At 29.3% G+C, this 14,149-nt stretch overlaps 2 protein-coding genes across 6 annotated transcripts; both read left to right on the top strand.

The window, feature by feature from the left end:
• Positions 1–2,696: 2,696 nt before the first annotated feature.
• Positions 2,697–4,723, top strand: LOC111809142 (B3 domain-containing transcription factor FUS3-like). 2 transcript variants are annotated; one of them, XM_023695503.2, is made up of 6 exons: positions 2,697–3,158; positions 3,329–3,418; positions 3,516–3,616; positions 3,708–3,754; positions 3,907–3,992; positions 4,208–4,723. In XM_023695503.2, exons 1-6 carry the CDS (start codon positions 2,946–2,948, stop codon positions 4,499–4,501), a joined length of 831 nt encoding a protein of 276 aa, XP_023551271.1. In that variant the 5' UTR covers positions 2,697–2,945; the 3' UTR covers positions 4,502–4,723. The 2 variants fall into 2 exon arrangements, with proteins under 2 accessions (XP_023551271.1, XP_023551272.1); XM_023695504.2 differs by having other exon boundaries at positions 2,699–3,158; positions 3,916–3,992.
• Positions 4,724–10,789: 6,066 nt separating this feature from the next.
• LOC111809013 (nucleolin) lies at positions 10,790–13,859 on the top strand. 4 transcript variants are annotated; one of them, XM_023695318.2, is made up of 2 exons: positions 10,790–11,589; positions 13,664–13,859. In XM_023695318.2, the coding sequence occupies exon 1, from the start codon at positions 10,971–10,973 to the stop codon at positions 11,577–11,579; it is 609 nt and encodes a 202-aa protein (XP_023551086.2). In that variant the 5' UTR covers positions 10,790–10,970; the 3' UTR covers positions 11,580–11,589; positions 13,664–13,859. The 4 variants fall into 4 exon arrangements, with proteins under 4 accessions (XP_023551086.2, XP_023551083.2, XP_023551084.2 ...); XM_023695315.2 differs by lacking the exon at positions 13,664–13,859 and adding an exon at positions 13,319–13,586; XM_023695316.2 differs by lacking the exon at positions 13,664–13,859 and adding an exon at positions 13,313–13,586.
• The last annotated feature ends 290 nt before the right edge of the window (positions 13,860–14,149 follow it).

The following is a 14,149-nucleotide window of genomic DNA, read 5'->3' as shown; positions in this document are numbered from 1 at the left end:
TTTTTCTCACTTCACCTCCCATCTTACACCCTACCCAACACTCTTACACATATACATAAAATAATAAAAATTAAATTACAAATTTAGTCTAAATTTTATTCAAAGCAAATATTAGTCTAATTTATAAATTTAATTTAAATGGAAGAAACGTCTCCGATTTGGTTCTCCTCCTCTCCCCTTCTTCTCTCAAATAATAAAAAATAAATTTAAAAATTATAAATTTAAGTGAATTTAAGTTTATATAACTCTTTAAACATTTCAAATTTTCAATTTTTTTATTTAAAAATTAAAGAAAATGTATACAAACTTGTTATTTCTAGTCTTCTCTAATTCAATTATAAATTAAGTTTTTAAAATTTTAATTTTTTATTTTATTTTTAATTTAAATTAAATAAAAAATTATTTAGATTTCTTATCTCTCGCTCTTTTCACGTGCAAATAAAAATTAAATTACAAATTTAGTCCTGATTTTCAAACATTTTTATTATAAATGAAGTCTTAAAATTTTAATTTTTTTAATTTACATAAAAAGAAAATGGGCAAATTTATTGATTAAGTTCTCATTCTATTCTTATTCCTAAAATAATAAAAAAATAAATTACAAATTTAATCCAACTACTTGTTTGGGAGGATTTATGTTTATATCTTAATAAAAAAAATTAAATTATAAACTTAATCCAAATTTTTTAGATTTATATCTAGTTTAGATTATTTTTTTTTTTCGGTCGTGTAACAAATTGTAAAATATAAAATAAATTATAAATTTAGTCTCAAAGCTTATTCATATCATACTCTCATATAAATTATAAATTAAAATTTTAAAATAAGGTAAAAAAATGTATATAGAATTTGTTCTTCCTTCCCTTGTTCACGTAACGAACTAGTTCTCCTCCCTCTTTTAACCTGTTTTTTTTTTTTCAGTTCAGGGATAACAAATTGTAAAATATAAAATAATTTTAACCTGGTTTAGTTTAAACAGAAAGTAGCAGATTCATCACTTTCCACCCATTCCTTTCATTCCTTTCCCAAATATCTCTCGTCAACCTCTCCCAACCACATAGTGATCAACAATTCTGAGAGAGAAAAAATAAAAAGAAATACAAAATAATGAAACAAAACAAAAAGAAATATATTATGGTACGAGATATGTGATAATTTGTCATGTTTATGATATGATATTTTGTGATGCAATATGTTATGGTATGATATGTATTTGATGAAACATTATGTTAAAGACATGAAACGTTATGTTATGTCTCATAAATTGTGTGTATATAGCATGATATGAATGACATTAAGTCACGATAAATGACATGAAATATAACCCCGTTAGAATTATGTAGGATATGAGAATTGAGAAAATGAGATGATATATATGAATGAAAAACGGGGTTATATTTAATAATGTTGAAAACTGAAAAATATTGGGACCTTATGCATTATGTGTGGTCATGGAGGGATACTCCTATTTCATCATAAAAGTACAGAGGAGGTGTACACTACTGGGCATGTGAAGTATCATTATGTTTTACATAATGCTGTCAGAGGTGTACACTACTGGGCTGTGTGTAAAGTATACAATACACATCCAAGTTGCCCGTTAGGTGCCGTAGGAAAATAAACTGATATGATAGGTCTTGTCATTACATTCGCATATCCTTGCATTTAACCCCAAGAGTGAGTCACTTCTTCTATAAAGGAGCCGAATGAAACCAAAGTTTCACGTTCGGTTTTGAATTAGAGACGTTCAAAATGATGAATCAACGTTAACTATAACCCCTAGCCTTCCAAGCTAACGATGCAGGTTGATTCCCGCTATCCGCTTATCTTATTCTTATCATATATATTCTTATATACATTACAAGTATAATAAGTTATTCACTAATTAATTCAAAATTTTAAATTAATTAAAAATTAAAATGAAATTACTCCAATCAAAATTTTATTGAGTAATTCTTCCAATATTCCGGCTAAATACTTAAACCACGAGCTACTCCTATTTCAGGGTAAGACAAGACATTTCTGTAAGGCTGACGACAACAGCACAACTCGAGACCATGACACATACATAGATTAATCATATTTATTTTTTTACGCTTAGGTTAGAATATGATGTTTTTAATTTAAACGTTTATTTATTTTATTGTCCTATTTTAAGATAAAGATGACGTTTTATGAAAGTTTAAACAAAGTATTTTCGCATTCAATATTCAGACAACCTTAACTTAAGTAGAAAATTTTCGATCCTTACCCTCCCTCATTCTCAACAAATTAAATGAACATCTCTAGACATAAAATAAAAAACATATAGTAAATATAAAATTAAAATTTAAAAACATATTCCGAAGAACTAAATTTATAATTTAATCGAAACGAACCAGACATCAGAAATGACTCCGAGCTACTTCTATTTCAGGTTAAGACAAAACATTTATTTTATTGTCCATGACTGTGTTGGAAGATAAATATGACATTTTATGAAAATTTAAATAAAGTATTTCCGCATTCAATATTCACGGTATATATATATTTCTGGACATAAAATTAAAAAATATATTAGTAAATATAAAATTAAAATTTTAAAAACATATTTAGGAGAACTAAATTTATAATTTAACCGAAACGAAGCAGAGACCATGACGGAGAGTCCAAAGCCAAGGGCTAGAAAAGCCATTGATTGAGGAAGAAAGAAGGAGAAGGGAGGAGGGGAATTAGTCGTTGCATGCAACCTCAGAACTTTTGCTCCACATGTAACCCTTCTCCTCTCCCCAACTTTCACTCCCCATCCCACCGTCCCTTAACCATGGTTAACTTCTTCCATTATTATTCCTCAACGCTTCCTTCACATTTGTCACTCTCCTTTAACCACTCCTCCCCTCTCCTCCCCTCCTCCACTTCTCCCCCCCCCCCTCACCACCTTCCAAATATAGCACATTATCCGAATCATGCCCTTTTTGGACTACCAACCTCCTCCTCCTCCTCCTCCTCCGCCGCCGCCGCCGCCACCGCCTCCCCACGATCTCGCCGCCGCTGTCCCCGCCTTCGCTGCTTCTCTCCACCGCAAGAAGCGGATGCCGAGACACCGCCGCCGCTCTTCCTCTAATCTCCACTTCTCCTTCCCTTCTTCTTCCGCTCCCCTTCTGCCTCCGCCGCCACGGGTACTCTTCCTTCCCCTTCCTCCTTTCATTCCTAAATTTTAAATTTATAATAAATAATGAAATGGTTTGGGTACGTTCGTAATTAAGTTCAATATAGAGGTCAATTAAGTAATTTTCCAAGTGCTATTTTTATTTAAATAAAATTATAATTTTTATTCTTTTTTAAATAGGTGATTGATCCAAGGAGGCTCAAGTTTCTTTTTGAGAAAGAGCTTAAGAACAGTGATGTTAGCTCTCTAAGAAGAATGATACTCCCAAAGGTTTATTTATTTATTTATTTATTTTAATTTATATATATATATAATTAACACATAATTAATTAATTTAATTTGATTAATTAATTAATTAATTAATCAGAAAGCAGCTGAAACTCACCTCCCAGCTTTGGATTCCAAAGAAGGGATTATAATCACCATGGATGACTTGGATGGGTTGCATGTTTGGAGCTTTAAATACAGGTTTAAATTCATGATTAATAATTAATTTTTTTAATTTTTTTTTTAAATTTTGTGATAATAATGACGTAATAATAGTGTAATTATTTTGTAGGTTTTGGCCGAATAACAATAGTAGAATGTACGTACTTGAAAATACTGGTAGGCTCTATTCGATATATATTTTTTTATTACATTTAATTAAAAAAATGATGAAATTGTTATCGAACCGAGCTTGGTTTGATTATTTTAATGTTTTTTTTAGGTCGGGTCGAGATGTTTCGTATATAAATGTGTTTTGTTTTGGTATGGAGTTATCACAGGGGACTTTGTCAATGCTCATGGCTTACAACTAGGAGATTTCATCATGGTTTATCAAGATTATGAAAACCTCAACTATGTAAGCTTTATATTATTTCTAATTAGTGAATTCGTAGCACGTGTTGTCGGAGAAATGGACGAAAATGCCCTTAATCGACTTTTAAGTAGTATAAAAGAAGCTTACGACTTCAGGGGTAAAAAAGTAATTAGCTCGAAGTAGTATAAAAGAAGTGAATGACTTTAGTTTATAAAAAACCCGTTAAGGTTTACTCTCTTTGACTTGCATTTCGACAGGTGATTCAAGCAAAAAAGGCTTCCGATCAAGAAATGTATACCGGCATAGGAACCAACGTCGTGATCAATGGCGATATAGTGTTTCATGACTATGATCCTAATAAAGTGGGTAACTCGATATACGTGCCTAGTCCAACGATGGATGTGTCGTCGTTCATCTACGATACTAGTTCTGCGTTTGACAACGATTCAACTTTCGACTTTATGAGTGGATCAGTGACTAACTACTCGAGAATGGGAGGTCTCGAAGGGTTTGGATCGGTCGAGAACTTGTCTCTTGACGAGTTCTACTAAGAGACGTAGCAATATGTGTATAGCAAAGAAGCTTTGGGCATGGTTTCACAACATAATCATCAAATGTTTAGCTAGAAAATCCTTTGGAGGGGGAAGGGTTTAGAACTTGATGTGTTGTACTAACTATTTTGATACAACAATACACTCTTTTAGGTTGTTTTGGTGCTAAAATGTGACCATGCAAGTTTGTATAGTAATAAAAAAAAAAATGTGAAGCTTTAAGGTTTTGTTGGCTCGTGTGTTATACTAATTTCGGTTTCGGTTTTGTTACAACCTTTGAGGGAATTTAGGTCTTACTAACGTCTCGATCAATCAGGAAGCCGAAAAAGTTTTTTTTTTTTTTTTTTTTAATAGTCTTCAAGTATGGAAAGTTATTCGTGGACAATGAAATGGACCATGATGAGATGAAAAGCTACTCGTGAACAATGAATATAGAAAGCTACAGGATGTTTCAGCTGGAAAGCTACACGTGTGCAGTGATTATGAAAAGCTACTCGTGGACAATGAATATGGAAAGCTACTAGTTGTTTCAGCTGGGATTAGAACGATGTCAAAGTTGTTTCAACTGACTCGAAAGATGTCAACTTTAAAAAACACTTAAAAGTTTTTCGTGGATGACCATAACCTCAATAAGCTCAATAGAATCAACTAAGAGAGATCGACTCTCCACGTATGACATAATGTGATGGTTAGAATCATGTGTCAATTGTGCATTAAACTCATTCTTATCTCTCTCGGTATATTTTTTTATTTTTATATATATATATATATATATTTAATATCAATCTCTTTTTGTTTTAGTGGCAACTTCTATATTCAAAAAACGATAATAATTGAATTAGTAAATATGTCAACTTCAAAATCAAGTCGTGGATGGTCATAACCTTAATAAGCTCAATAGAACCAACTTAGAGAGATCGACTCTCCACATATAGCATAATGTGACTGTTGGAATTATGAATAATGACTTTGAATCACGAATAATATATAAGAAAAATATAACAGGATGTTCTAACATAATTTCTAAAAATTCAAATTTCAACATCTATGCAAAAATTATATTAATAATATATACATGTCTATTCATATTTGATGAATTAGTATAAACTATTTTAAAAAATACATTAAATTATTTTATAGATCCCATTTATTATTAAAAAAAATATATTGGGATTTTTTAAAATGGCCGCAAATATCTGAATTCTAAATTCAGTAGTACTGTCTTAACAATACAACACGTGGCAATCATGCATCAAACTCACTTTTATTTTTTATTTATTTTTATATATTTTTTTAAATATATGAATTCTAAATTCAGTAGTACTGTCTTAACAATACAACAGGTGACAATCATGCATCAAACTCACTTTTGTTTTTTTATTTTTTTTTATATATTTTTGAATTAGTAAATATGTCAACTTTAAAAATACTAAAAAAAATTTCATGAACGACTATAAATAAGCTTAATAAAACTAACTAAAAGAAATCAACTGTCCACCTATAACATAATGTCACTGTTGAAATCATAAATAATAACTTTAAATTACGAATAATAGGTAAGAAAAATATATTCAACATAATTTTTACAAATTCAAATTTCAACCACTTTAATTAATTTGAATCTTAATTTTAATTAATAATTATATATATTTATATTTCAAATAATGTGATACAAATTATTTTAAAGTATTTATTATTAAAATGTATAATTATTTTGTTGAGTGTTAGAAGAATCAGAACAGTCATAACAGAATAACAAACAGACAGGTTTTTTTTTTTTTTTTTTTTTCTTCTTGTCATTTTAGTGGGAGTTGAATCTAAAACAAAAAAAAAAACAATTAGTAAAATCAATCTAAAATCAAAATTTTTCCTAAATAAATTTGTATTAAAAATAATTTAAAACTTTTAAATTATAGAGATTTTTTTTAATATTTTAGCATATACTTAATTTATAGTTTAATCAAATTAATCTAAAATTTAAAGATGATAATAATAAATAAATTTTGAAGCTTTAAGGTTTTGTTGGCTCGAGTGTTATATTAATTTCAATTTCGGTTATGTTACTATCTTTGATGGAAGTTAGGTCTTACTAGCGTCTCGATCAATCAGGAAGCCGAAAAAGTTATTTTTTTTAATAGTCTTCAAGTATGGAAAGTCATTCGTGGACAATGAAATTACATTTACGATATGAAACAGACAACGATGAAATGAAAAGCTACTCGTAGACCATGAATATAGAAAGCTACTGGTTGTTTCAGGTAGAAAGCTACACGTGATTATGAAAAGCTACTCGTGGACAATGAATATGGAAAGCTACTAGTTGTTTCAGCTGGAAAGCTACACGTGGATAGTGATTATGAAGAGCTACTCGTGGACAGTGAGTATAGAAAGTTACTAGTCGTTTCAGTGGGATTGGAAATATGTCAAAGTTGTTTCGGTTGACTCGAATGTCAACTTTAAAAACATTAAAAAAATTCTTCGTGGATGGCCATGACCGCAATATTCTCAATAGAATCAACTTAGAGAGATTGACTCTCCATGGATAGCATAATGTGACTATTGAAATCCAAAATAATAACTCTGAATTATGTGAAATCCGGAATAATAACTCTGAATTATGAATAACAGGTAAGAAAAATATCATATATATGATGTTCAACTAATTTATAATTCTAATCTTAATTTAGTATATACATATTAATATATATATATATATATATATATATACCTTTTTATTATTAGTATAAATTATTAAAAAAAATGCATTAAGTTATTTTATAGATCCCATTTATTATTAAAAAAATATATTGAGATTTTTTTAAGTGTATATCTGAATTTTAAGTCGTAACAGAATAAACAAACCCGTGGCAATCATGCATCAAACTCACTTCTATCTCTATATATTTTTTTTTTTGTTTCTTATATAATTTTTAATATCAAACTTTTTTTTTTTTTTTAGTGGCAACTTCTATCTCGATAATAATCGAATTAGTAAAAATGTAACTTTAAAACACTAAAAAAAGTTCGTCGTGGATGACCATGACCTTGATAAGCTCAATAGAACCAACTCAAAGAGATCGATGTGACTGTTGAAATCATAAATAATAATTTTAAATAAAAAATATAACATGATGTCTAACATCATTTTTAAAAATTCAAATTTCAACGGTTACTTTTCAATCTTAATTTTAATATATACATATAAACACATGTCGATGAATTATTAAAAAAAATACATCATGTTATTTTATAGAATCTATTTAATAATAAAATATATTGAAATTTTTTAAGTGTGAGATACTGACTCCACAGTATTAATAGAATAACAAGTGGCAATCATGCATGAAACTTACTTTTATCTCTGTTTTTTTTTTTTTCTTTTTGGTTCAGTCCATATCTAAAAAAAATGAGTCACCATTTTTATAGATATTAAAAATAATTTAAAACTTTTAAATTATAAACATTATTATTATTATTATTTATTTATTTTAGTATAAACACTTAATTTATAATTTAATAAAAATTAATCTAAATAATATATATATATATATATATATATATATATATTTATTTATTTATTTATTTATTGTAGTTCATATTTGATTTTCATTACTAATATAGTATAAATTATTAAAAAAACACAAATATTGATTTTTTTTAAGTGTAGGCACATATTTAAATTTAGTAGAGTTTATAACAAACCGAAAATCATATATCAACTCACTTTTTATCTCTATCTTTTTTTGTTTTTTATATATATTTTTTAATATCAAACATTTTTTTTTTCTTCTTCTAGTTCCAGCGGCATTTAAAAACATTACATTATTCATGAATGACTATAATCTTGGTAAGCTCAATAAAACTAACTAAAAGAGACCAACTCTCCACATATAACATCATATTATTATTGAAATCATGAATAATAATATTTTATTTCAATTACGAATAATGAAATTACGAAATTATGAATAATGTGTAAAAAAAATATAACATGATAGTTCAACATCATTTTTAAAAATTCAAATTTCAATTATTTTCGTTAGTTTTCCATCTTAATTTTAATATATAAAATACATTAATTTATTTTAAAGCATTTATTATTAAAAGGTGTGGTTATTTTTAAGTGTCAATATTGTGAACAGTTATAAGATAATAATAAACAAATCATCATACTCACATTTTTTTCTTATATAGTTTAATATTAATTTTTTTCTTCTTGTCATTCTAGTGGGAGTTGATCTCAAACAAACAAAAAAAAAAAAATGAAAATAATAAAATGAGTAAATATGAAATTTTTTTTTTAAGGTAGGCAGATATCTGAATTCAGTATAGTCTTGACAAAATAATAACAAACTAACAATAACTTTAACTTCTTGGGTTAGATTTAAAAAAAAAAATAATCGAATTAGTAAATATGTCAACTTTAAAAACACTAAGTTCATGGATGACTATAACCTTCATAAGCTTAATCGAACTAATTAGAAGAGATCAACTTTTCACATATCGAACAATGTCACCATTGAAATCATGAATAATAACTTTAAATTACAAATAATGTGTAAGAAAAATATAACATGATAGTTCAACATAATTTTTAAAAATTCAACCGTTAATTTAAACGTTAATTTTCATTAATATATATATATATATTTCAATTAATGAGATACAAATTATTTAAAAAATATATGAATTAATTTTAAAATATTTATTATTAAAAACTATGATTATTTTTTAAGTGTCATAAGATATGTCAGCAGTCATAATAGTATAACAAACATGCAATCATAAATCGGTGGCAATTATGCATACTCCCTCTATCTCTATTTTTTCTTTTATATATATATATATATGTATTTATATTTTATATTAAACATTTTTTTTCTTTATTCTCATGGATAGAATAATCTAATTATTAAAATCAATCTAATCTCTATTTTTTCTTATATATATATATTTTTTTTTTCTTTTTTTTATATTAAACATTTTTTTCTTTCTCCCTATATATATTTTTTCTTTTTTCTTTATTTTTATATTAAACATTTTTTTTATTCCCATAGTTTTAGTGGAATTTAGATCTAAACACGAGAATAATCGAATAAATAAATTTGTATCAGTATTCAAAATAATTTAAAACTTTTTAATTATAGAGATTTTTTTTAATATTTTTGCATAAAACTTAATTTATAATTTAATATAAATTAATCTAAATTTAAAAAAACGTGAAGTTTTAAGGTTTTGTTGGCGGGTGTCTCCTGAAATTTAGGTCTTCTCCATCAATCTAGAGTCATTTATTATTAAAAGATATTAAAAATTTTTAAGTGAAAGATCTGAATTCTTAATTTGATTTACTATTTATAATTTAATAAAAGTTAATCTATATTTATTTATTTATTTATATTTATATTGTACTATTTATAATTTAATAAAAATTAATCTATATATATTTATTTATTTATATTTATATTGCAATTAATATTTGATTTACTATTTATAATTTAATAAAAATTAATCTATAATATATATATTTATTTATATTTATATTGCATTTAATATTTGATTTCGATTAGTAATATAGTATAAATTATTTAAAAAATACATTAACTTATTTTATAGCATTTATTATTAAAAAAATATTAATTTTTTTTTTTTAAGGTATACAGTGAATTTAGTATAGTTTAACACAATAATAAACAGGCAATCAGTATAGTTTAACACAATAACAAACAGGCAATCATGCATCAACTCACTTCTTTTATCCCTATATTTTTTTTTGTTTCTTATATACTTTTTAATATCAAACATTTTTTTCCTTCTTATTGTCGTTCCTGTGTGGTAAGTTCGATCTCCAAAAAAATAACAATAATCGAATTAGTAAATATGTCAACTTTAAAAACATTAAAAAGTTCTTCATGAATGACTATAACCTTGATAAACTCAATAGAACGGACTAAAACAGATCGACTCTCCACATATATTGGAATCATGAATAATAACTTTAAATTACAAATCAGTGTGAAAAAAATATAACAGTCCAACATAATTTCTTAAAATTCAAATTTCAACTCTAAAAAAAAAATTATAAGTTACTTTTAAATCTTAATTTTAATATATATATATATATACATACTCACCTTTGTCTCTATATTTTTTTTGTTTCATATATATATATATATATATTAATATTAAACATTTTCTTTTCTTTCTTTTATATTAATTATATAGATGTTTTTTTTTTTTCTAATTTACGGTAAATTCTTGGGGTAAATTTTGAATTTTCACCTGAAACGATTTGGAAAGGGAAATTGTGAAGTTAGGAGAGTGGCCGAAATCTGATCCCTGCTGCGAAGCAAATCAGGATGGTTTCTTCGATTGATTCCGCGAACATTTTCTTGTCGTTGTATAGTTCTTGTTGAAAACCCTAATTTGTTTCGTTCGATTGGCTCTGCAATTAGGGTTTTGCGCCACGTTAATGGCGGAAACTGCCAGTAGTAGAGAGGAGACTGCATTCGATGGGAAGCGCAAACCTGCTGATCCCTGCTGCGAAGCGAAAGAGGAGCGTTCGAACAAGATTCAGAAGCTTGAAGTGGTTGAGGGCGAACCCTGTAATGATGTAAAGAAGAATGGTGACAATGGAGACCATAAGCAAGGTGATGAACAGATTGATAACATTTCTTCGGCTGCGGAAGGGAAAGATGATGGAGTTCTTGCAGCTGATGTAGATGCGGGGGACGAGGGAGAGGATGACGATGATGAAGACGACTGTGAGAACGGTGAAAAGTCGAGTGGGAAAGCGGCTAAGGAGGATCGTAAGGGGAAGGGTATCATGAAGGATGACAAAGGAAAAGGGAAATTGATAGAGGAAGACGACGACGACGACGACGACGACGATGAAGATTCCAGTGATGATGGAAGCGAATTTGACAATGAAGAAAGCGATTTGTCGGATGATCCACTTGCGGAGGTCGATCTGGACAACATCCTTCCTTCTAGGACGCGGAGGCGAACGGTTCACCCTGGAGTGTATTTTGCTACGGATCTTGGGAACGAAGACGATGATAGCAGCGACAGCGATGCTTGAAACGCGAAAGGTCAGTAAACTCGGCAATCGAACCTTGAGTTAGTAGAAGTTATGTGAATCCATATTACTCAGTTTTTATCTCCTTTAGGGATCATGTAGCAATGTAATGAGTTCCCCCATACAATTTGATTTTGAAGGTTACATATTATCTTGATTTTCCACTTTGACATCCGAAGCATCAAGCATTTCTTGCATCAGCTTTCATTCATATGCCTTTTCTGAACCATGTAGAAGCAGTATTAAGCCATTCTTTGTAGGGGGATTGAACCCATCACTCTTAATTGGAAGCCATAATTTACCCATTAAAGCTAAATCAATGGATATTGAGGAAGTATGTAACATTCGATTCTTCACCTATTGGAAAGCAGTTTCTTGAAGTGAATTGCCGCTTGGAGTGAAAAAAATTCCTGGGAAACGATTCACTTGATGACAATAATTTGCTAATCTATGAGGGAGAAATTCTGTTCAATGAAAGAGTTGTTCTTTACAAATCTTTTCACATTCTTGAGATCTTCTCCTCTCAAAGATTGCAGTCATGCAAATTCCTCTTGACTCACTTGATGACAATAACTTGCTAATCTGTTCTATGAAAGCATTGTTTTTTACTTATCTTTTCACATTCTTCGTCTTCACTTTGAATGTGTTTCCTTTTTCATGTAAGATATCTGTGTACTACAGGAGAAGGGCTAGTTATGGAGTTTATGTTGGATGCTGTTTTTTCTGCTTATTACTGCGTTGAATGCGTATGTGATTGTGTGAGTCTTCTGTCATATTGGTTGAGCTTGTTTATTTGAGAAATCTTTATCTGTGGTATATTGTAGAGATGCTGGTATGATATGATTTTTCCTTGTGCTGATGGTACTTTTCCTCTCATTTTTTTGTGTGTATATATATAACATACACAAACTGGGTAGAGGGAGGGTAGGGGTGGAAGTTAAGAAACAATGTACTGATTTCCATCATAAGAAAAGAAACAAACAATGTTGTGTAACGGTCCAAGCCCACCGCTAGCAGATATTGTTCTCTTTGGGTTTCTTTTTGGCTTCCCTTCAATATTTTTAAAACGTGTATGCTAGAGAGAAGTTTCTATACCCTTATAGAGAATGCTTTTTTCTTCTCTCCAGCCGACGTGGGATCTCACAATCCTAAAGTTGTTACCGGTGTAGGAAATGTGCCAAAGACGAGGAATTTGATATTGTATCAAATCCAAAAGCCAAGGGGGAGGGAGATCACAAAAGATTCTTCAGTTGGTATAATCAGAAAAGACACAAAATCTTCAACCATATTAAACAAACTCCAAAGTCCAAACATTTCAGTCTTCGAAGTTATCACTCGGTAAAGTGGCTTCGCTCTTCGAAAGACACTTATCTCTTAACCTGAAAGAACTTAGGCTACCCCATAGCAGCGACTAGTTAGTTTTGAAAGAATTAGGTATAGAACTCAATTTGGATGCTAGTTCATAGGTGATAAACTGTTTGTGGTTTTCTTCTGATAGAACTTTGCAAGTAGTCTTTTAAGGTGACTTCCCTCTTCAATAGCCACGCACCCCTTCTCCAAAAACGACTCGTGCTATCTCTTCCCAAGTAAGGGTGGGGTACTTTGATAGAATACAAGCATAAAACTCAAATTAATGCTGGTTTGTTGTTAGTGTAAAAGAATTATTTGGTTCTCTTTTCACAATTCTTTTAAACGTTGTAACCATGTCTTTGCCACCTAAACATTGCTTTTCAAAGACCCAGATTCTTATCTTGGAGATCGCGAGTACTTGTGTCACAGCGAGCTTGAGAAGATATCTTTCTTAGGCATGGAACCAAGGCTGGTAAAATCTCTCAGTAGCACAGGAAGTTACTCGAAGAAAATGTTCTAGGAAAATTGACTATGTTATGGTTGTCTTAACTATTGAGTTAGGTTTATATTGGTAATGTTCTGAAGAACATTTGGTTCTAGCATCGTCACTCGGTTGATTGTGTTTTGTGATTCAGAGAAATAAGAGAATCTTTTATATAAGTTTAATGATTTGGAGTCGGGATGGAATAGAATTTCGATTCACTTTCCAATATTTTGTTTTTTGGTTTTATACCAAGATGATGTGATTGGATGGGGGCGGACGCCTGCCCAGTGCCGGAAGGTCAAGGAAGTTGGTGACAGGGGAGCCGGAAGCTCCGGTGAACGGCCGCTGTAATTATATTCTCATTTTTAATCAATAATTTTTTAAAATTTATATATATTTTGTACATACCAACATTAATATTGTAAAATGAGCATGTAGATTTCTTATGATACTATGGCTTCACTCTTCGAGAGACACTCAGTCTTTTGCTAGAAATGATTTTGTGTTATCCCGCCCAAAAAAGCTACACGAGATTTTGAAAGAATTCAGTCAAAAAGAAAGGGAAAAAAAAAAAGATGCTACATCTAACGTAATCTTCTTGTAAAATGGATTAGGTGGGTTTCTTCTCGTGCTAAATTTCAAACGGAGGTTGCTTTCTTTAAGGAGGTTGCTTTGCTCTTCAATAGCTTCTCACTTCTTATATAAAAGCGACTCGTCCTATCTCTTTTCAAGTTAATGA

Source organism: Cucurbita pepo, chromosome 13, assembly GCF_057944985.1.
Source record: "Cucurbita pepo subsp. pepo isolate OVF chromosome 13, ASM5794498v1, whole genome shotgun sequence".
Classification (NCBI taxonomy): Eukaryota; Viridiplantae; Streptophyta; class Magnoliopsida; order Cucurbitales; family Cucurbitaceae; genus Cucurbita; species Cucurbita pepo.
This window is presented reverse-complemented; position numbering and strand designations above follow the sequence as displayed.

What these genes read in the sequence shown, in the direction of transcription:
- LOC111809142 (XM_023695503.2), top strand. Translation starts at nt 2,946, where the DNA reads ATGCCCTTTTTGGACTACCAACCTCCTCCTCCTCCTCCTCCTCCGCCG. An exon ending in TTCTGCCTCCGCCGCCACGG is followed by an intron (nt 3,159 to 3,328) that starts GTACTCTTCCTT and finishes TTTTTTAAATAG; the next exon opens with GTGATTGATCCAAGGAGGCT. An exon ending in GAAGAATGATACTCCCAAAG is followed by an intron (nt 3,419 to 3,515) that starts GTTTATTTATTT and finishes TTAATTAATCAG; the next exon opens with AAAGCAGCTGAAACTCACCT.
- LOC111809013 (XM_023695318.2), top strand. Translation starts at nt 10,971, where the DNA reads ATGGCGGAAACTGCCAGTAGTAGAGAGGAGACTGCATTCGATGGGAAG.